The 22,220-nt window shown below is 49.9% G+C and overlaps 1 protein-coding gene across 2 annotated transcripts; it reads right to left on the bottom strand.

Annotated features, from left to right (window-relative positions):
• On the bottom strand, window positions 1-20,864 carry AMN (amnion associated transmembrane protein). Of its 2 annotated transcripts, none has more exons than XM_068160174.1 (12): window positions 20,755-20,864; window positions 18,615-18,733; window positions 18,461-18,505; window positions 10,200-10,287; window positions 8,462-8,697; window positions 6,803-6,940; window positions 6,613-6,721; window positions 5,755-5,837; window positions 4,353-4,539; window positions 3,491-3,665; window positions 560-653; window positions 1-271 (listed from the first exon to the last, which is right to left on the bottom strand). In XM_068160174.1, the coding sequence occupies exons 1-12, from the start codon at window positions 20,795-20,797 to the stop codon at window positions 161-163; spliced, it is 1,428 nt and encodes a 475-aa protein (XP_068016275.1). In that variant the 5' UTR covers window positions 20,798-20,864; the 3' UTR covers window positions 1-160. The 2 variants fall into 2 exon arrangements, with proteins under 2 accessions (XP_068016275.1, XP_068016274.1); XM_068160173.1 differs by having other exon boundaries at window positions 20,688-20,761.
• Between the last annotated feature and the right edge of the window lie 1,356 nt (window positions 20,865-22,220).

Here is a 22,220-nt window from a genome sequence, read left to right as displayed (position 1 = left end):
AAGGTTTGCTGTGGTTTCCTTCACCATATGGTCACTTTTATTCAGGTAGGATCCACTTGTAGTTTAGATCTATCAGAGTGATGTGAGGGGCTGTGAGGGCTGGGGAAGGCAAAGGTGTTCCTGGGGAGGTAGTGGCTGCCTCCAGTATGAGGCCACACTATTAGGTCTCCGTCTTGCCTGCATCATACAGAGGGTTGATGTAAAATATCTGGTGGTCTTTAGGAGCCATCTCCTGCAGTGTCTCCTGTCCAGGTTCAGTGCTTGGTGTCTCCTGCAGTAGTGAGAGAGGGAAAAGAAATTGATGGGGAAGGGAAGCAAATCACTTGGCAAAATCCATCCAGTACTGAGTCCCTGTGGCAGCTAAGTCACTGGTGATTTGTGGGAGGGTGAGGCCATCACACAAACCCCTCCTGGCCTGAGGAAAGGAGGACTCCTGCCAAATGCATTGCATCTTGCATTGTACAAGCTGCTAGCACTTTGAGAGGGCACTAGCTGGTGCCCCTGCCACCTCCTGGTTGCTTTCTGAGCATCCTCAGGTCCCCAGGCAGTCGTGACTCACCACATCAAACATGGGATTGTCGAAGCCTTTGTCACTGTCCGACTCCATCTCCACTGTTCTGTCCCAGGGCCGGGGGAAGCGCAGGACAGGCAACCTGGGGAGAGACCTGGACATCACACGTCCACATTCCACCCATCCCAGCAGCTTCCTCAGATGAAACACTGCATCTTCCAGAGGTGAATGGGACATACAGGGAGATTTCAGGCTGTCTTTGAAATGAGATGTTTGTGCTCTTTCCCAGGAGAAAGCTGCCCTACCCAGCAGAAACCATTCAGCCTGGAGGGCTGAGACATGCATCCTGGAGGGAAGAATTTGTCAGAGGCAGACAGCTCCAGCACAGGCTTCACTTTGGAGCCATTGCTCTCCCACCGTGGCCTAAAATGAATTGCCACAGAGCTGACACCTGTTCCCACTGCAGCCTCAACAGTCACTAATTACTTTTGTCATTACTTTTATCATGTTATCATTTCATCTTCTTAATCACCTTCATCTCTTTTATTATTTTCTTCATTACTCTTATCCTGAAAGTCCCACTCACTGAGGATCATCCCTTGCACCAGATACGTGATGCATGTGGGCTCAGCAGTGGTTCCACACATGTCACTGCAGGTTCTGGGGGGCCATGGGTACTTAACCACTGTGACCACAATATGTGCAATCAGAGGAGCTGTGCTATCTGCAGGAAAGCTCTTTCCAGACCCTTTTTGGTGGAAAGAAGCTAACTTCACTGGTGTGCTGGTGATCAGGACAGCTGCACTGCATGGGAGGAGACTCTATCTGCAGACTCCCAGAGCCTTCTGCCTAATTAGCAACAACTCTGCTGGTGTCAGATGCCTCCATGAAGCTTGACAGCACTGATCGAAAGGGCCCTGCCCCAGAGCCCCTGGAGAGACACAGCAGGAGAGTGTCAAGCTTGGGGATGTGACCCAGACTCAGGTTCAGCTCCATCTCCTGTAGCTACATGAACTTCCCTCCCACCACTGATGGAGCCGCTTTCAAAGGCCTGTCCAGCATCCAAAGTGTCAGTGGGAGATAAATCATTAAGTAGCAACTATGGGGCTGGGAGTTTTATTTAGAAATTAAATGAAGGCTCAGGTTTATTGCAGGAAATGTCATGTCAGCCCGTGCTGAGTGGCAGGGCAAGCATCCCTGCCACAGCCACTGCTGTGCAGCAAGAGAGCCCAAGCTGATCACCTGATCTGAGAGCCTGAAAAACAGCCAGCACACCCTGGTAAATACACAGAGTAAAGCAATTCACATCTCCTGGGTTTTAAAATGATAGGGTCCACCCACTTTGCCCATAGTCAAGTACATGACATGAGCCACAGCAGCTCAGTGGACACCCCACCACACCCAGAGACATTTGCCAACAAACCCTGTAAAACTGTCCTTGGGAGAGACAGGGCCCTGTGGGAAGGTGGGTACGTGTGTGAGGGCTGGGGTGGGTGCTCTGAGCCCCTGCTGTGGGCACTGCTGGGATGCCCTATTCACTGACAGAGCCTGTCTCCAAGCTCTGAGGGGAAAAGGTAATGGAGAAGAGTATTTCTGGCCCGCTCCCAGCTGCTGTGAGGTCAGGTGCTGTGCACTTCACTGCCTCACTCCTGAGATCTCTCCACACTATGTGAGCAAGTAATGCACCAGAAGCTGCACTTTCTTGTGGATGCTGTCACTGCTTTACATGGCTATAAAGTTGTGGGCTGAGTGCTTTGAATTATTTTGACCCAGTTCCATTTAAGCATCTGCCAGTTTCAGTCTTCCATCCCCCAGAAGGACTGCAAACGGTTACAAGGAACAGGAGTTGCCCCTAGGCTGTGCAGAACACCAGCCAAGCCACAGCAGCTCCTCTCCCACCAGAGCACACCATGCCACATGAAACCAAGAAGAAAATGCCTTTCAGCCACCCTCACCTCCAATAAATTATGAGGAACATTGAGATCAACAATTTTAAACTAAAAGAAAGTAGATTAAGGTTAGACATAAGGTCAGCTAGAAGCATGACCAGCAGATCAAGAGAGGTGATTCTGAGACTTCATTCTGCTCTGGTAAGACCTCAACTGGTGTACTGCATCCAGCTCTGGAGCCCTCAACACAGGAAGGACATAGACCAGATGGATTGGGTCCAGAGGAGGGCCACAAAGGTGATCAGAGGGCTGGAATACCTCTTCTGTGAGGACAAGCTGAGCTGGGGTTGTTCAGCCCAGGCAAGAGGAGGCTCTGGGGAGACCTAATAGCAGCCTTCTAGTACCTGAAAGGGGGCCTACAAGAAGGCTGCAGAGGGACTGTTTACAAAGGCCTGCAGTGGTAGGATGAGGGGCAATGGTTTTAAGTAAGAGAAGAGTAGATTTAGATTGGATGTTAGGAACAAGTTCTTTACCATGAGGGTGGTGGAATACTGTAATAGGTTGCCCAAGGAGGCAGGTGAGGCCCCACCCCTGAAGGTATTCAAGGTCAGGCTCAACAAGGCTCTGAGCAACCTGATCTAGTGAAGGATGTCCCTGCTCACTGCAGGGGATGGACTAGATGACCATTGGTGGTCCTTACCATTCCATGATAAAAGGAAGAAACTCTTCAGTATGAGATGGAGAGACACTGTAACAGGTCATCCAGAGAATGTGCGGATGTCCCACCCCTGGGAATGTTCATGACCAGACTGGATGGCGCTTTGAGGAACCTGATTGAGCTGAAGATTGAGCTGCCCATAACAGAGGGGGTGGACTAGGTGATCTTCAAAGGTCCCTTCCAACCCAATCCATTCTGTGACTCTTTGAACAGTACTGTTGGGTACAGCAGACTGACTTGCCATGTCTGCCACTGTCAGAGCTCTGGGCAGTACTGTGTGTCCCTGTGCCACCAAGCTAGCTGTAAGGACAGCTTTGGGTGACAGCTGTTCCCAAGCAGGAGAAGCCTGGCAATACGTTGCCTCATCCTTACCTTAGATTTCCCTTTATATAGAGAAAGAGGATCCCTCCAAGGAACAGGAGACCAAAGAGCAACCCCATGATTGTCCCTGCTGTGATCCTGCTTGAAGTGTGGCTTCCAGCTTGCCCACTGAATGTGCTGCTGGTGGACACCTCCATTCTGCCAGCTGAAATACCAAGCACTTCACCTGGGAAAGGGCAGGAAGAAACAGGGATGAGGATTGGCCAACACATCCCAATTCTGATTCACACACAAGGCAAAAGGAGTCTGCAGCTGAGTCTATCACTGCTTGCCTGATTTCAGGACACAGCTGGGTGAATTTAACTGTTACCCTGTGACCCCTGGCTGAATTAATTCTGGGGGAAACTTCAACCCAGCACAACCTGCCGGTTTACATGACAGCCTCCACACTGCATTTTGGCTGCAAAGCAGTTCTGCAGAAAGGTACCTGGGGGTCTTGGAGAGCACCAAGCTAGACATGGCCAGACATGGTATGAAAGGCCAATGGTATCCTGGTCTGCATGAGGAGGAGGGTGCTACCAGGTCAAGGGAAGTGATACATCTTTTCTATTCTGCCCTGGCAAGACACATCTGTTGAGCCAGACTCTTCTCTGAAGTGCCCGGTGTCAGGGCAAGAGGAAATGGACACAAATTGAAATAAAGTAAATTCCACTTAAATAGAAGGGGAAAAAAATACTGCAACTGTGGTCAATTATGAAGACAGGTTGCCTACACGTATTTTGGAGTCTCCATCCTTGGAGACATTAAAAACCCAGCTAGACACATGGTCTGCCAGCAGAAAGCAAGGAGCTCTGGACAGCTGTGGGTTTAGATGCACCTGTAAGGGACCCACGAAGGAGGACAGCGGAATTACCATGCTGTGCTATGTCCTCCATGATGTCTGCTGCCAGCTGCTCCACAGTGGTGCCAGTCTGTGCCATTAATCCATCATCAATCAGCACAATTTGGATGAGAGGAGTGTAGCCTTGGTGTATGACTCCCAGGAAGGTCTGTACCTTGTGCACCTTGGATATGGCCATCCTCACTCTGGTGTACTTGGGCTTTTCAAAACACAGAGACACATCACAGTATCACAGTATCACAGTATAACTAAGGTTGGAAGAGATCTCGAGGATCATCGAGTCCAACCTATCAACACAGACCCCATGACTAGACCATGGCACCAAGTGCCACATCCAATCTCCTCTTGAACACCTCCAGGGACGGCGACTCCACCACCTCCCGGGGCAGCCCATTCCAATGACGAACAACTCGTTCGGTGAAGAACTTTCTCCTCACCTCGAGTCTAAACCTCCCCTGGCGCAGCTTGAGACTGTGTCCCCTTGTTCTGGTGCTGGTTGCCACAAAACTGGTAGGTAGAAATCAGTTGCTTCTACAGGCAGCCACGATGGATGCACCAGCAAGGCTCACCCATAAATCTTCACCAGCCCCATCACACAGCTGCCAGCCCTGTTACCGCAGTGCCAGTGCAGGTCCCAAATAAGAGGCTCATACCTCCCTTCCCTTCCAAGCTGTGACCAGCACCTGGCACTCAGCACCTCCCTGCAGAGGCGAGTGCGCCAGGAAAACAATTTCATGTAGACATTCATTAAATGCTGTATTAAGACAGAATAGCTGCAGGGAGAGCAGGCAGCAGGCTTTCAGCTCAGGATCAAGAGAGCAGTATTGTGGTATTGATCCTCCCAGTATAACTCTAAGCACACCTCCCCCCAGCAGCTCCCAGGCAGGAGGAGGAGTGTCATGCTATGTCTGACAAGGAGTAGTGTGAAGTGAATCCTTGTAGAAGATGCGTTTGAGTGCTGAGCAGTGCTAGTTACCCACCCTGTGCTTGCCCAGCACTGGAAGCCATCTTACAGAGGCCCTGATGAAGATTTGCATGGCCCTAGCACAATGGTTGACCTTCTATGTTACCTAGACCTGACCGGATGACCCCCTGCATTTTTAACATCAGGGTTTCCACTAACACCTGCTGCATCCTTTTTTATCCATGTGCCAGCAGCTCTTCCTTCCCCACAATGAGAGGGGCAACATGGCTGTGGCAAGGAGGCTGCTCCAGCTGCCATGGCAAATTGGCACATCCAAGAGGCTGAATATGGAGGTTAAGCCCTTCAGGGTGGTGGGGAGTGAGGCTGAACCCTCCTGTGTCACTAGGACCACAAACCCCCCAAGAAAGGCCCACCAGCATCGAGTCACTGGCAGACATGGCCAGTGGCTTGTGCTTTTGCTAGCCCCTCCTAATACAGCAGGCTATGTACCTGGCTCAGCAAGACTTGCAGCAGTCTATCCTGGTATTTCTGCAGGTCAAAATCAGGAGTGAAGTCCAGGTTAATAGTGGCTCCTGCAGCCCAAAAACAGATAGGTATGACATTGTCACTGAGCCTGGGCAGAGAGCTGCCATGGCACCACAGAGGCAACTGCCATGAAAGGCACTGGGAACCCTCCAGTACCTCCAAGCAACTGCTCTGCCCAGGCTCAGAAGCGACATCTCCACAGCCCTGCCTGAGCATCACTGCCCTAAGAAGTGTCTGCCTCCCTCACTGGTGTTTTTATCAACTGGGTTTGATTAAAGTATTTTGTTTTCCACCACATTCCATAGAGAAGTTTTTTCTGGAAAGCTTTCTCCCATGTACCCCTCTGGGGAGCTCTGTATGTGCCTGGTTTCAGGGCTGTAAGGCTGCAATTCAGCAATGCAACCCTGGCTGTAAATCTGCATGGTTTTATTTTAAACTAAATGAAAGAAACTTGGAACTGGAAAGCTGACATTAGGGTGAAAAAGGTGCAGTTCCTCTGAGTGTTTTCTGCTGCATAAACACAGCAGAGCTCTATTAGCTTGACAAGTTGTGACATCCTGACAGGATAAACCAGAGGCATGGACAAAGGGCTGCAACACAGAATAAACTCCCAAACCCCAGGCTGGTGTTTCAGAGACGCTCTGAGAGGGTGGCATGTGGCATACGGATGGGACCCGTGGATGAGACCCGTGGGAGCAGTGATGCACTTCAACCCACAAACAGCAGCATTCCTCACACCCTGCTTTCCCCTAGAGCCAGGGAAAGGGGGCTGGGGCAGCTTGCATGGCAGGGAAGATGAATAGGGCAGTGGCCCCCACTCACCGCAGACCTTGCAGCAGTGGCCAAGGGGCTGCAAAGGGTTCTGGCACGCTGGCACCGGGCACTGACCCCCCGACGCTCTGAGAAGGGCTGCACAAATGCGATGGCCATCCTAAAGGAGAGCAGGGCAGCGTCAGACCCTCGCCCTGCAACTCACAATGACACCGGGCTGAACCGCAACGTCAGGACTCACCGGGGCATTCCCGCAGGCACAGCCGGACTTGTCAGGACAGCGAGTGCCTGTCACCTGCAGAGTGCCGTTGCCATGAAACTGCAGTGAGGCGGAGGGACCCTGCAGGTACCCAGCCCAGGCTTCGGGGCTGCTGAGCTCCTATGTGGGAAAGAGCAACAAGATATCCTCAGCCACATACAGGCACCTTGCTGTGCCACCTTGATGCCCAGTGCCACATCCAACAGCCAGCTTGGAGCAGTCCCTTCACAGGCAGAGAGTGCAGACAGAAAATCTTGCCAATAACGCCCATTCAAACTTGTGCATGCAGCCAGCAGAAAAACCCTTCCTAATTTAAGACAAACAAACACACAAACACACAAACCACAAATAAATCATGAGATGGCTGAGCTCTTTTTTGCTTCTTGCTTTCCCTCTTTCTGCTGGCCTAAAGAATTTGGGTTATCAGCTTTTAACGACTAGGAGGAATGGACTGCATATGAGGTGTTTTCCTTCAATCTGGGAAGCATTTCAGTGAGCTCAGCGTTAGTGAAGGCTGAGCTGGACTGACCAGCCTCATTTTGCCAAGCCACCAGTCTTCCACAGGAGGTTTCTCCATGCTCTAGCACAGCAGAAGGATTTCTCAGGCTCTGGAGTAAAAATACCCCACTGAGAGCAAAGAGTGGGATAGCACAGAGACAAAGTAGTTTATTTACAGGAAATAAACTATAATCACAAAACTAAAAAGCACTCTCTCCTTCCATCTCATCACTCAGCAGCAGCCTCTGCCCTGGGACACAGAGGTAGATCCCAGGAGGTGATGATGTGCCATGGAGTAGTCCCCAGGCATCAGCAGGACTGGCATCACTCCAATCACCCAAGACCATCCACCTCTGCATCCCAGAGACTACACATGTCCTAGGTGAGCTCCTCTGGGTTGCTGCCTTGTCCAGACTCGCCTGCATCCACCTGAACATTGGCTGAGTTTATTAGTCACAAAGCAGTTACCTAATGCCTGGCCCCAAACTGGCAGATCCCAGGCAGCGCAGCGATAGAAATAATAAATAACTTATGAAATGTCTGCCACCTCTCCCGCTCCTGCAAGGAGCCTGTGTTTACTGCTGCAGAGCCTGTGATCTTTCACTCCTCTGACTGGCAAGGGATGGGACTCATCGTGCTCCTGATTCCCGCGCTGATGCACAGCAGGCTGACAGTGTTTCTATAATTATCCTTCCAATCAATTAAAGAACAGTACTGAAACAAAGCTGTGGGATGATTGCCAGGCCCCGGGCTATGTTAAGGTCAGAGGTGGAAGAGAGGTGTCCCCAGAGAGTCCCAGAGCAGTGCAGTTGTGGACGTGTGCCTGGGAAGGAGTCAGACCCTGGATGCTGGAGAAGATGCCATTTGCTGCTGGTTTGACCCGTGCTCACAGACGGGTTTTTTTTCAGTCTGAACAGTGAGGCAGCCTGTGCTCCCACCACAGGGAAGGGAGGTGATAACAAAAGAGGAAAGAAATTGAGACCATCTACAGCGGCAGCCACCCATGAAGCTGCAGTGCCATGGAAGTGACCCATCTCCCTGTGCAGTGCCACCGCTCCATCCCTGGCTGGTCCCTCCTCTCCATGACCTTTCTTGGCCATAGTAAGGAGGTGTCAGGCTGGTTTCTCATCCTAGCCACATTACCTGTCCCATGAGAGAGATGCTACTCAGGTGAATCACTTGCTGTGATGAGTCGATGTTTATCCAGAAGGAGGTTTCAGGCTGGAAGATAACATCATCATACTGGCATGGGACACGCTCCTCATCCACAGAAAAGATATGCCTGTTTGCCTCGGACTCCTCACCATGGGACACAGCCTGCCACAATGTGGGGTCAAACCATGTGTGGTTCTCAGCATCAGCAAACCTGACCGTTGCACCTGGAAAAACAACTTGAAAGGTTAAGCATGACCCAGACCCAAATTCACAGCTCCAGCAGATGCCTCTGGCTTGGTAAAATGAGGCACTGCTTTGCCAAAGGTAGAGGAGCTCGCCCTGCAGGCATCAGGTGAAAGACTGGCCCTCCCAGGCACCCACCACCTCAAGCACAGGCAAAGCATTCTAACTCTCAGGGCTGAGGTCTCAGCAATTTCTAGTGGCAGGCATTCAGCCCCAGATCCCACAAGACATTACCCACCCCCTCCACGCCCCCCACCACTCACCACTCCCTTATTTAAAGCTCACCCTTATGGCAGGGAGGAAAACAGCTGCCCAAATGCAGCAGATAAAAATGGTTATGAAAATTCATGTCCCAGTTTCCAAGCAGCTTGGCAGGCCTGCCAAAACATGATCAGTCCTGCTCCCCACAGTGGGTAACACCAAAACCAGTGTCCCATTTAACCATTACTTACTTTACCCATTAGCCATTTCCATGCTGGTCACATTTAGTATCATTATGCAGTGCCCTGCTTCCTTCTCACCCTTTCCAACAGCTTGATCTTCACCAATTCAGCTAGCACATGGGCATTCATTGATTCAATTATTTGCAGTAATTTTAAAATTATGCTTTAAAGAAACTATTTGCAAACATTGCCCCAGAAAGTCTGTTGATTTCAGGGGAGAAACACATGGACAGCAGGAAAAGCCCAGTGCAAAGCTCAGACAGCTGCCAGAGCATTCCTGACAGGGGGCAAAGAGCCCCGAAGCAGAAAAATCACAGGGATGAAGGATTTTGGAGTGGCTCAGAGAGCTTGATGCTGCAGTTACTCCTCTGGGCAGACCCATTTGGACTTTTTCACATTTTTGTTCTCTTTTTTTGCCAGTCAGAGCACAGGCATAGGCTCTCCCTTTCCTGCAAGAGAACTACAAGATTACTGGCCACTGAAAGCATTAGGTAGCTCTTAAATACCCAAAATACTTCTCCCCAGAGAACAGCTTTCAGACTAGTAACAGGCACTGATGAAGCAAACCTGCTGTCTCAGTCACAGCAGATATGGTCTGGAGGCTCAGAGGGGAGGGAAGGATGCACTCACACTGAAATCCTTTTGCACACTGGGCCAAAGGCCAGCCCACTGAGATGGCTGTGGTTCAGCTCACCAGTGTGTAACTCATAGCCACTTTTCCTTAGAAATAACATGGCAAAGAAAATGAGGGCTTTGATGTGGCTACATGCTTAATAGGCAGGGTAAAATACAAACAGTTTTTGCCTCTCTGCTACAACTTCAAAGGCTTCCCTACTATAATTACTTTTTTATGAAACAGGTGATCTAGAAGGAAGAAAAGATCTGACGTGAGGGAGGTCATCAAAGAAAGGTAAGTATTAAAAGAGGCGTGATTTACTTTACTCTGAGGTGGGACAGCAAAGACCTTTCTAGAAATGTTTGGGCTGAATTTGCATCACTAATCATGGACTGATGAGGTAACTGGTCTGGGCACAACATACCTGAGTCACAGCCTGGATCCCAGCTGCCATCGAAAGCTGTGAATCCTGCACCAGACGCCAGCACAAATTCTCCATTCAGGGGCAGGTACTAGACAAAGAGATTCAGAGTATTACTGTGCCATCCTGCTGCCAGCCACCCAAGTTTGTAATCAAATGACAGTGCTAATTATTAGGCTGCCTATTACACTTGCTGTCTCTGAGGCACTTTACAGTCATTAGGAGTCACCCTTGCTGTGCCCCATGTTAATGGAAAAATATCAGCTCCCCTTTCTACAGATGAGGATGCTACAACAGGGAGAGGCAATTTGACATTATCTTCCAGTAGCATGGAAAAGCATGAAGTATTCAGAGAAACAAGAACCAGGGAAAAGCAAAACAAGCTCTTTTGGCAGCTGCTTCCTCCTCTTGCACACATTCCCAGCAGCTTGGAAATGGCTTTATACATTGGTATGCCATGGAAAACCCAGCTTTACTCTGCAGGTGTCCAGAGTTCCCCTTGCTCAGTGAATTCCCACCTCTAGGGGTTAGGCTTGCCAAAACAGGGACCAAAACAAAGCTTGGAGAGTGTCAGTTAGTAGATTTTTTTTCTCAGCATGAGCTAAGAAAAGCACACAGGGGCATTTGGTGCAGCTTGCCATAGCTAGACCCTCTTGGTAGGACTAGCAAGTAGTCAGCATCACCACACTTGTGTGGCTTCAGCCCAGCCAAACTTCTGCTCAATGGCACAAGGACAGACTTCAACAGGTACAGTTCTGCCATGAGAGCCCTTTTGGCAAGAAGATGCAGCCAAGCAGCTTGCACTGTCAGCTCCAGGACAGACCTTGGCAAACAACTAAATCAGGCAATTCAGGCAATAGAATATTCAGCCCAGCCCACCTTATTTTATGTTTAGAAATTGGCAGAGAGAAGGCCAGGTCTTCCCCAACATTTTCACATGGCAAGGAGTGAGTGACCTTCAGGAATTCCTGCTCCTCTAATTTGTTCTACCCAGGGTTTTAGCTTCACTCCCCAGACAGCAACTGGAATGCCTCAAGGACTGTGTTATGCCAAAGCACTGTGTCTTGTGCTCAGGCAGAAGCATGTTAGATGGGAAGTTAAGGGTTCATCTACTGAGCAGGCTTTTAAATATGCATCTAGGTTAGAGAAAGAAAGACTTATGAATGACTGTTGCAGATAGCTCTCTGTCCTGGGGGCAATCTTGCCTGATGATGCTCTGCCCCACACAGGGGTCACCTTGGAATGGGGGATCAAGGCAAAAAGCTCCTCACCCCCAAGCTTTAGGCATCTGTTTAGAAGTTTAATGCTCTGGTGGTTTAATGCTCTGGCCATAGCCCAGGTCTTCTTCCTGGTTCAGGAACTGTGAGAAGCCATGGTGGAGAGCAGCAGTCAGTTGCCACTGAGAAGAGCTCTGCAGTGCTCCTGTGCACCATATACTTCAAACCCAGCAATGTTCTCTGTTGGGCTGGACAAGACGGGATGATGAGGTGAGCAGCTGAGGTCTGGGCAACTTTTGCCCCAAGAGGATGGAAACTCCCCACCAGCCAGGAAGAAGCCTTTGCCTATGGAAACTGCTCCTGAGACCATAGCATGCATGAGTCATGCCTAATTGGAAACCATGGCATCATGTTCTCTGAATTTCTACTACTCTTGAGTGAAGTCAGTTTTTCCAGTACTGAGACACTGAAAGAAGCTGGAAAGTCTTTCAGGATCCAAATGGCAATGTGTCCTTCAGCTGCAGATATGAAACCTATGTCTAGTGATGTTTTGAGGCTCAGGACTTGGCCTGCTTTGAACTGGGCAAGGTCTGTGCTACCAGTACCCTTCACAAGGTGTTTCATAAGTGCCCTGGCTTGTTTTCCTGTGAGCCCAACTGTGGGTGGCGGGACACTTTGGAGCAGTCAGCTAATGCCTATACTGGGGACAGGTACCAGCAGCACTGTCGACCAAGTCCCTTCTCACAAAACTGCTGGGGCATTTCAGCCTTGAGCATCTCACTATTGCCTCTTGTCCACTTTTCAGGCTGCCACCCTGCAACCTGCTCTGTATGATGGGTCCAAGCAGGGAGGGTGGCCAGCTAATTGCTGGGGTCCAGCTGAGCTGCTCAGGGTAGGCTTTCAAATACTAACACAGAGTATTGGCTCTTCACAGCAGGCACCTGCAAGCACTCAGGACCCTAGCTGCGGATCTTTGGATGGAGAAAGGAACATCAGAGAGCAGCAACTGGTGACAGGGATGGGTGACACAGCAGGGCCACGGATGGCTGGCCCCTGCTTGCAAGAAAAGCCCAGTAAGGAGTCACATAGTATATCTGAAGTGAGTGTAGAGATACCCACACACACATACAGATGCACAAATGCTCATCTGATGACCAATAGAGGTCACATCCTCCCCTGCCTGGGAAAGTCCAAGTAAGCAGGGTCTGGATGGGGTGCAGAACAGATGAAGGGTCAGTAGTACACGGCACCAATGCTGCCCATGGGGAGAGGCGGGAATAAATGTCTCATGCTAAACCTGACCCACACCTGAAGCTCCTGTGCAGGGCTCTGGAAACACTAGCCTCTGGGCTTTCTGGAGAAGATGCAGCTGCTGCAGCTACCACTGGAGATCACCCTCCACCATTGAGATGAAAACCCCAGGATGCCTGAACTTTCCAAGCCCAGAGGAAGCTGTCCACATGAGTATGAGTGTGGCAGGGAAATGATTGTCCCACAGCACACATGGTGTCCCAGCTTCTGACCCCGTCACACTCTGGGACTGCCCAAACATTCTTTGCACCAGACCTGGAATTAAAATGCAACACAGAGTGATGTGAGCCAGGGAATGGCATCGCCTCCTCTCCACAAAGATGATGTGCAAGAACAGTCCTGTACTTCTGATTCACAGCACAAATTTCTGAGGCTGAGCCCACAGATACAGCTCCTCACCCACCAAGGCAGATGTGTTGCCCATCTACCACCATCCCTTCCCAAGATGTGCATCACTGGATAGAATTTCAGAAGTGGCTCCATTGTCCAGTGGATCTTAGTTTGTAAATAACTTGTCCTTTCTTTTTTTTCCCCTAACAGAAATTAAGCGTCTCAGTTTCTGAAGAGGACAAATGGAGTTTCCAACTGGGCAGTGGCTTTCTGCATTTGGGAGTTTAGTATAGAAATTGCTTATAGGCTGGGCCACTTTCCAAGTACATTGTGAACTGAAAAATGACATGTACCAAAGGACTGGAGCCAAAACCTGGCAGCTCCATCTCCTCTCCCTTACTCCTGCCAACCTGTACTCCAGGGCCATTAATACAGCAAGTTTAGTCCCATTAGTCATTTCCCATCCCTGATACTGTTAAATGACTTATCTCTTCAGTCATCACTATCAAGTGCAATGACAGCTGAAAACACACAGCCATCCCTTTTTTCATCAAACTAAGAAAAAAGAAAAAAAGAAGGAGGAGGAAATACCCCATGTGACTCTTGGTCCAAAGTCACTTCATTTCCACCCTTGGTGTTGCAACACTGAGAGGAAACCCACTGCCCCAGTGTGTAAGTGAAAATGAACCTAAAGTCCAAAAGAATAAACAGAAAAGGCCTGAGTGACTTTAAGCTGGCCTTTGGCAAATCTCAGTTCTGCTTAATTCATGAGCATCAGGCTGAAATGTCTGACAACAGCAGTGTGACTGGTATGTCACCATCATCAGTGCAGGAAAAAATGCACTACTTAGACTTTGAACTCAGGTGAGCAATGCCCATGTCTGCAGCTGGCTCTTTGCCCGGTCTTATTTCAATCTCAGGTGAGATGATGGCACTATCCCCATTGGGCAATGCTGAAACTGCCCAAGCATGCTGGGCTCCACAGCTCTGCACCAGCAAGCAGGACTTTTGTCACTGGGGCTGTGCACAGCTCTGGGTACTTTCCCTCACCTAGCACCCAGCTGGGGGGCAGCTTTGGGCCTGGTGCTAGTGGCATTTCATCAAACAATATCACTAGGATAGGATGCAAGGGGGTTATTCCCACCCAGGGTCAGCAATGGACAGGGGCTGCCTGCCTGTCACCATCTGCTCTGTCACTGCCCCAGCAAAGCAGAACTGGGACAGATGATGCAGAAATTATTTTCCTTTCACATTAATGCCTATGGTGCATTACTGCACTCTGTGGTGGAGAAATAACCCCCTTGCCAGTTGGCCCCTCGATGGGGGTGGCCCAGCACACTGGGTTCCCAAAACATCCTGCTGCTGCCTGTCCCCACAAAGATCCTGCAGCTCCTGGCCATCCCACACAGGTGCTGGCTGGTGCACACCTTGCAAAACCACCCCACAGACCCCAGGAAAAGCCATGGGGGGGGATAATGGGTCCAAAAAGGCCATTAGTTTGGCTGTAGCCCCACAGTGCACACCTGCAGATGTGGAACCAACGGGAAACAGAAACCAGGTGTCCTGGGGATACACAGGTACATTGGGAACCCCTCAGGAGAGCAAGATAGTTCAGCTAATTTCCCTGAATGTCCCTCCACAGACAACAGTCAGAGAGAGTTGGAAAATGGTTCAAGGCGCAGGCAGGGAAATCATCTCCTGCAGCGAGAGACAGAAAATCGTCCACGGACCAGTCACTGAGGCAGACATTCTTCAGCATCCGCTCCAGCCTGGGATGCCAGCAAACCACTCTGCTCCTCATAGGCACTGATAACCACTCCTGCTGGAAATTAGCCTGCAAGGAGCAAATAAACTTGGGGAAGTGACTGTAAAAGGCTGTTTTACACACTCCTTTCCTAGGGCAAATCTTCAGTGAGAGCATTGCTGGAGAAAAGCCTGCAGGACTTGGGTTTGTAATGATGTGCCGGCGCACGGACACATAGTCCTGTGACATTTTTTACCTTCATCTCAAGAGAAGGAAAAATAACACCTTTTCTGGGTGTCTTGTTACCCTGCTGTTTGGGAAGGAGGGAGGAGGGAGCACTGGTGCCAGGGACAAACACAAACTGTGGCAATTCATTAGAGCCAGCACCCCTGGAGAGCAATTGGCATTTCGAGATCAATCTCTGCCAGGAACCGAGCAAGAGCATCCTGCAGCAAAGCCGAGTACATTCTGCTCTTGCAATTAGGCAGCTAAAAATATAAGGCTGGGCAAGGCATCCCTGGTTAGACCCCAGAGCCCCCCTCCACATTCCCAACTCTCCTCCAACCTTTGCAGCCCCTCACCGGGTGGGCAGGGAAGATGTATAGGCAGTTGCCACCACGATGGCAGGGATCAATGGTGGAACAGAGCTGGAAAGATGACACTGGCACTGCTGAATAACCCCAGCCAGTGCCCTGACACTACTGGGGTTGAGTGAGGCTATGCTGCCCACGTGGTTAAACCTGACTCCTGCTGCCTCAAAAATAGCGAGTGGCATCATCCATCCCTGGCCCATGCTCCAGTGCTGGCCAGCTCAGGCACAAACCACACCAAGACAGGGGTTACTGGGTCAAATGCCAGGCTCATAGCCACAACTGTGCCCTGGCCTGGCTCTCTTTTGAAGCACAGTGATAGCTAGAGGGTCCATTCCCCTCAGAGAAGCCCTTTTTCTCCAGCAGCACAACAAATAAAGTCAAAGCCCACCTTGCCCTGGAGCATTCACGTCAAGCAGCATCACCCTAAACACCTCCATCTTATTTGCACATTTACTCCCAGGCTCTTCTGAAAGCCAGCTAAACACTGATCTGCATCTTTAGGTAGCTAAATACCATACAAAGTCCATGCTAATAACAGTGGTTGTGCTTCAAAGTCACTTATGATGGACTTGGATTAGTGTGTGGCTGAATTAGGGACCCACTCAAAACTTCAGACCAAATAGCCACTGAGCCAAGTGATTAATGGGTTTTCTCCAAGCATGGAGGTAGGCTGTTCACCCCAACAGCCCCAGTCTCCTCCCAGGAAAACAGGTCCTGGCACTAAGTTGGTGGAGTCAGGATAAGATGTTTCATGCTGCCCCTCTGCCAGCAGGGCAAGCACAGGCACCAAGTACCCTTCCCTCTGTGTGTTACTGCAGGCACTGTCCTCATGAATGTCAATGAGATCCCAGGCTCTTCCCCTGATGTGGATTTCCTGCCGCACTACTATAGCAAGCATGGCTCTCCTTTTTCTTTTCTTTTTCTTTTTCTTTTTTTTTTTTTTTTATGGCCAAAGGCTGTATAGCATCTCCATGGTGACTCTGAAGCTTAATGTATTCCTGCTGATTTAAGTGATTAATTCTCCTGTGCAGCACGGCCAGCAGCTGAGCAGGTGCAGCCCAGCCTCACTGCAGAAAGCCTCACAATCAATTCATTTTCTAACTACCCCATTGCCAAATCTCACACCATCCCCACAAGTGGCAGACCATATCAGGTGCTGGGTTTCATTCCTTTTTCATCTCTAATTTTGGCAGTCCTTGTACCAACTGGTGACAAGAGCACAACGGCACCTAGGAGGGAGGTAGCTGAGTTGAAGTTAAAAAGAAATATTCACCACTACTCTAGGAAGCTGAGTGGCATAGTTCATCACTGGGGCAGCAATGCCCAGAAAGGTATGAGCTGCAATATGGGTTATAGCCTGGGATGAGCTTGGCTGCTCACAGGCAGTACAATTGGGTTCAGCAGTGGGGTGAGCCCCTGGACCAGTGCCATGCCCTCACAACCCACGCTGTAACCCCAGCCCTCCTCCTCTGCTCCTGCACAGTGGTGGGACTATAACACCCACTGTAACCTTGGAGCCCACACAACTCCTTGCCAGCACTGGGGTCCCAGAGAATCACAAGAGCAGCAGAGGGTCCTCAGCACTCCCACAAGGATCACTGGATCTTTTAATAGGGTGAGTTGGGGACCACTCCAGCACCCTGATCCCATCACTCGTTCGTGATAAGGAATGTTCCCCTGAGCAGCCGGCAGCCGGCAGCCGGTCGGCACAGCCACAGATGTCATTAGCTGTGCAAAGGCTGTGTCGCACCTCCCCCTCCCTCAGCCAGACGCAGGGCTGCTCAGCTCGTCTCTCAAGCTGGGTTGTGAAAGTCTCCCCCTGTAACGAATAACGCTGCTTTGCAATTATGCACTTTGCAAGCCTCTGATGAAAGTGCTTTAGAAGTATTATACATTCATCTGTAAGTAAAATAAAATCTACTGGAGTGATATTTTGCTCTTATCTTCTCTGGGTAAATTCCACACCATTTATTACATTATGTTTGTACGTATTTCCCCAGTACATACTTTCCTTCCAAAATTCATATTTAAAATGCCATATAAATAAAGTAGCTCCTCCAAATATTTGTAGAAGGATTAAATGTGGCGCAGGGCGTTATTAGAGCATCAAAACTATTAGTGGCGTAGACAGCCTGAACAAATTGCACCATGTAAATTTCAAGGGCTTGTTCAGATTTAATGGCTGATAAAAGAGCAAAGGTGCCCTAAAACGGAGAGAGACAATTCAGCCACAAGCTCATCCCATCCAGGGGAGGAGGTTTTGCAAATGGGATCCGGCCCATTTCATGCCAACCTGGCACTGGGACAGGAATAGTCAGTGACCCATCTTACAACCATGCATTGAGGCAGCAAAGATTTGCCTTTCCCCTTAATTCTTTCCTCCCTGCTAAACTTGACCCTCACAACTGTGGGGATCAAGACCCTGCACTTTCGTAGTGTCTTTTTGAAGGACACCATTTGGCTCAGAAGCTCCTTCCTCAATCTGATCACACATTTTGGTAGGGTGTTGTGCCTGTCCTGTCACAGTCAGGTTAGTAGCACCACAGAAAAATATAAACCTCAATAGCACTTGAAAGCACATATCTCAAGCAGCATTTTGAGATTTCCCAGAACGGTTTGTTTTCATTTCAAGATCTTTTGATGTCAGCTTCACTTAGCCTCTGCCAGGGGTTAGAGACTCCTCAGTGTTGGCAATGTTGCATGCTAGTGCTCCTCAGCAAACTCCTGCCAACATCTCAACCCCATGGAGGGGCTTTTTCCCTTCCTTTGGGGAGAAAAATAATATTTCTTCCAAATGAAAGGAAATTTTGGGTGCTCTTCCCCATCTTCCCTAATGAAAACAAATAATCCCAGAAATGTGCTTTGTGGCTCCATGGTACAGACCCTGGCTGCTGCCGCTTTTGGGGCCTCATCCCAGCCAAGGCATCCTTGGTCTGGCTGGACCACAGAGCAGAATGTCAGAGTCCCTGGAGAGGGAGAGAGGGGGATATGCCATGCAGCTGGCTGGCAGTGCTCCTGTGCCAGCCCTGCCCTCACCCAGCCTCCCAGTGTCACCAGATGCTGCCTTACCATGTCTGTCAGGGCGTGGGGAGAACTGACAAAGACTGAGACGACCTGTAAGAAAAGGAAAAATAAAAGCAGGCTTTCACCCAGCTGGCAGTGGGTTTTTCCAAAGCCTGATGGCATTTTGCATACAATCAAATGAAAATAAAATGTCAAATACCTTGCTCTTCAAAAAATGAACCACGTCTCTGGCACAGGGGACTCTGCCTTTATCCCAGTTGGAGGCGGTTTCAAAATTAGTGTTGGGGATCCACTGCTTGTACATGGCAAAGGCACTGGCTGGGAGAGGCAGAGAAATCACTGTAACCCAGTCCATGTGAGGCAGTGGGAACACTCTCTGGGATGTGCTGTAGGGATGAGTTAGACTTTTCACACTAGATTTGGGCATTTTCTACCAAGGAGCAGCCCCTGTACCTTCCCAGTTGAGCAATCACAGCCCTCCTGTGCACAGGTGATTGTTGGGTGGGTTTTTTTGGCTAGATGATGGCTTTTACCCACTCAGGTGGGAAGAGGAATAACGGACAAATATTTGGCAGGCAGCCAGAAGACAGAAAAGCCCTGCAGGCAATGGGAAGCCTGGTACCTCAGCATTTATTGCAGTGGAGTTTGTTGCCACTCAGACTAATTGATTGTGCAGAGAACCCTCAGCTTTGGTGTTTCCAGCAGGAATGGAGTGAGCACACAGACCCAGCAGGACCACAATGACAGGGACAGGGATGACCCCACTGGCCAGGGATGGGCCATGGCAGAGGTGGGTTTCCACTATGAATGTCTTTGTTTGCATAAACACGCCAGAGTCTCTTGACTCCCAGGCCTGACATTACCCAGGCTTGGCTGAAGATGCATGTTCAGCTGAAAATAACTCTCCAGCAATCTGAATTATATGGCTTCAGACAAGTGAATTATGAGAAAGAAAAGTAAAAAAAAAATTACTCTTAATATGTATCATCTTTTCTTTAGGGGAAAACCCCACAAAACACATAAATACATAGAAAGGCAGCAGTGGAGGGGACTGGGCAGCAGTAGAGAGGACTGGACAGCAGAGAGGGACCAGATACTAGAGATCAGACAGAGAGCAGGGCAGAAGGGGCTGTGGAGAGAGAAGGGGAAGTCTAAATGATTCTAGCTGATGAAGGAAGGTGCACTGCAGAAAGTCTTGGCATGCTAGTCCAAATGATGGAGAGGGATGTGGCCAGTTGTGCTAAATAGGCTCTGCAGAGGCTTTATCAGCAAACAACGATCTCCTTGGAGCGTAATTTGCATTGTTTGACTCTGCCAAGAGCTCTGCTGAGACTGCTGTAGGTAGCCATGATCAGGCAAAGAGGAAATGCTGTGGTTTTAACAAGAATGAAAGTCCTACGGCAAGAACAGGGGCTGGAGCCCAGCTGCAGAGGGGCTTCCCCAGCTCTGCACCAGCAGCCATGGCTCTCAGCTGCCTGAAGAAGCCCTGAGGTAAAGCAAAAACTCTCCTGCCCTGTATCTATTTCAAAGCCCACTGAGAGGGGAAAATACTGTAAGAGTGATAAGAAAAAGACCAAAGCAGGTACTTGCAGTGTTATAGGCAAAATCACCTTGATGGATTGGGGTAAAAAAAAGCTTAAGAAAGGAAAAAAGCCCCAGATGGCAATTGCAAGCAGTTCTGTCACTGCTGCAGTTGACCTGCCTCCCTCATCTCAGGAAACCAGGGAACAGAGATGTTAAAGCTCCAGCAGAAAGGCTCAGCCAGCCCCATTGCACACATGCCCCACATTCCCATAGCTGCAAGGTGCTGTGTGTCAAGTGAGTTCATGCTACACCACAGAGATGGCTCTTTGTGCTGACCCAGCTGCAGCAGCTCCTCTGTCCAAGGACTCTGGGGACATGGAGGTTAATCTCCTATTGTAAAGCCTTTTCCCCCATGCAGCTGTGCTGGTGCATTCCTGCACCCTCTACAGCTCTGAAAATATCAGTGTGCTATTTAATCAGCCTTGTCTCCAGGGAAGCACAGTCCTTGAACATCAAAGCAACAAGCATATTCAACAGACCGTGTGTCCTGCTGTGCAGAGCTGCTGGCTTCAAATACAAGTAGGAAAGCCCCAGCTGTGGAGGTGCAGTGGGCACAATACAGTAATCCCAGCCTCATTCCCCTGCCTTCTCCCTGTCTGGTTGGAAATTTTTCCTTTTTGTGTTACAGATACATCTGAAGTGACGCTACCTGGAACTCTGCTCTGAAACAGGATTGCCAAAAGCCTACCTGAAATGGTGAAGTCATCCAGTGATCCGTGCTGCCTGTCACAGCAGTTGTCCCTGGGCATACTCACCTAAGAGCTGCAGGATGCAGAAGAGGCCAAAGAGGTGCTTCATTTTGCAGCAGGCTGCCAGCCTTACCTCCGCAGACCTTGCCCAGTTGGACCTTGGACCTGCCCAGGAGCACGTGATGGGCTTGGCCTGGAGGAGACTGCAGGGAGAAGGGAGTAAGCCACTATAAGAGGTAGGTTACCCCCAGCACAAACCAGAGCTTTGTTCAGCCCCAGAAGCCAGTTTGCTCTCAACTCTTTTCTCAAGCTCCCCATTTCCTTGGCATCCATGAGGAGCTTGGGAAAGCTGCTGAGGAAGGAGTCAGACAGATGAGAGCAGTGATCCCCCAGCTCCGCTCACTGCTCACCATCCCTACCCACTCCTCTCATCTGAGTCCTGCTAAGAGGTGGTGAGTGTGAACGCACCACGTGCTGCTCTCCCCTACAGAATGCTGACTACCTGCTAATTACTAGTTACAGTCTCAACGTATTTTCAATAGGAAGAGAGCAGCTCCCAGAGAAAACTTGTAATTGTACTTTGGTCACCAGCTGATTTGCTCATTTCCTGGTGCATGCCATGGCAGTGCCAGCAACAGCCCCACACTGCTTTTATTGAGGCTGACGGAGGTTGAAGGGGGCAGCTGACAGTGACACCAGCATGTGGCTACAGGAGAAGAAGGAAAGACTCCACTAACCCTGTTCTCTACCCCAGCGTGGAACAGTGCTGCATGCAGGTCCAGACCCATGTCTTTATAAGAATGTGTTAGAAGAGGAAGAGGACAGGAGAAGAGCAATGGCATTCTGGGAAGGGGTTGGTGACATAGACTGACACAATGAGGAGAGCTGGGGGACTCAGCATCTGTCTGTCAGGGACCCTTCCACTGATGGTGGTACAAAAAAAAAAGGAAAAAAAAAAGATGCTTGTTCCAGGTTGAAGGCAGATCCTCCCTTGCCTCCCACCAGGGCAGAAAAAACTCCAAGACTCATACAAACAGATTGCAGAAGTGAGAAGTGATGGAAAGTTTAAATGGAAAAGCAGCGAGTGTTTACAGAGAACCACAAGCACAGTGACAAAAGAGATCCCAAAGCATACCCAGAAGCCTCCCAGCACTTCCCTTCTCCCTGCCTGAGGGTACACCCCAAATCCTCAGGGCTCGCTCTTCCCCCCCTCCACTGTTAGGCTAATCTCAGCTGGCCAGATCTGAGATTGCACTTCCCCTTTCTCCTCTTGACATTAGGCCTGGCCAGGCCTAAGAGGCTGCGAGATATCTCCCCTTCCATTACCGGATAGGGAGCATCTCCCACGGGAGTGGCGAGGGAAGTAAGAGGAAGTGTGAGACCTTGCAGATGGATTTATAGGGAGCAGGACATTATGGGAATGAAATATGTTATTTCCTGTGTCTACCCACTGGGCTGGACACCCGGGGCACCAGAGGTGCACCCCGTATGGCAGCAGCAGGAGGCACCCAGCCCAAACTGCCACAAGGGTG

Source organism: Melanerpes formicivorus, unplaced genomic scaffold (genome assembly GCF_026170545.1).
Source record: "Melanerpes formicivorus ecotype bairdi unplaced genomic scaffold, bMelFor1.0.p_v2 SCAF_48, whole genome shotgun sequence".
Lineage (NCBI taxonomy): Eukaryota > Metazoa > Chordata > Aves > Piciformes > Picidae > Melanerpes > Melanerpes formicivorus.
Note: the sequence above shows the minus strand (reverse complement) of the source record. Positions and strands in the feature narration are given on the sequence as shown.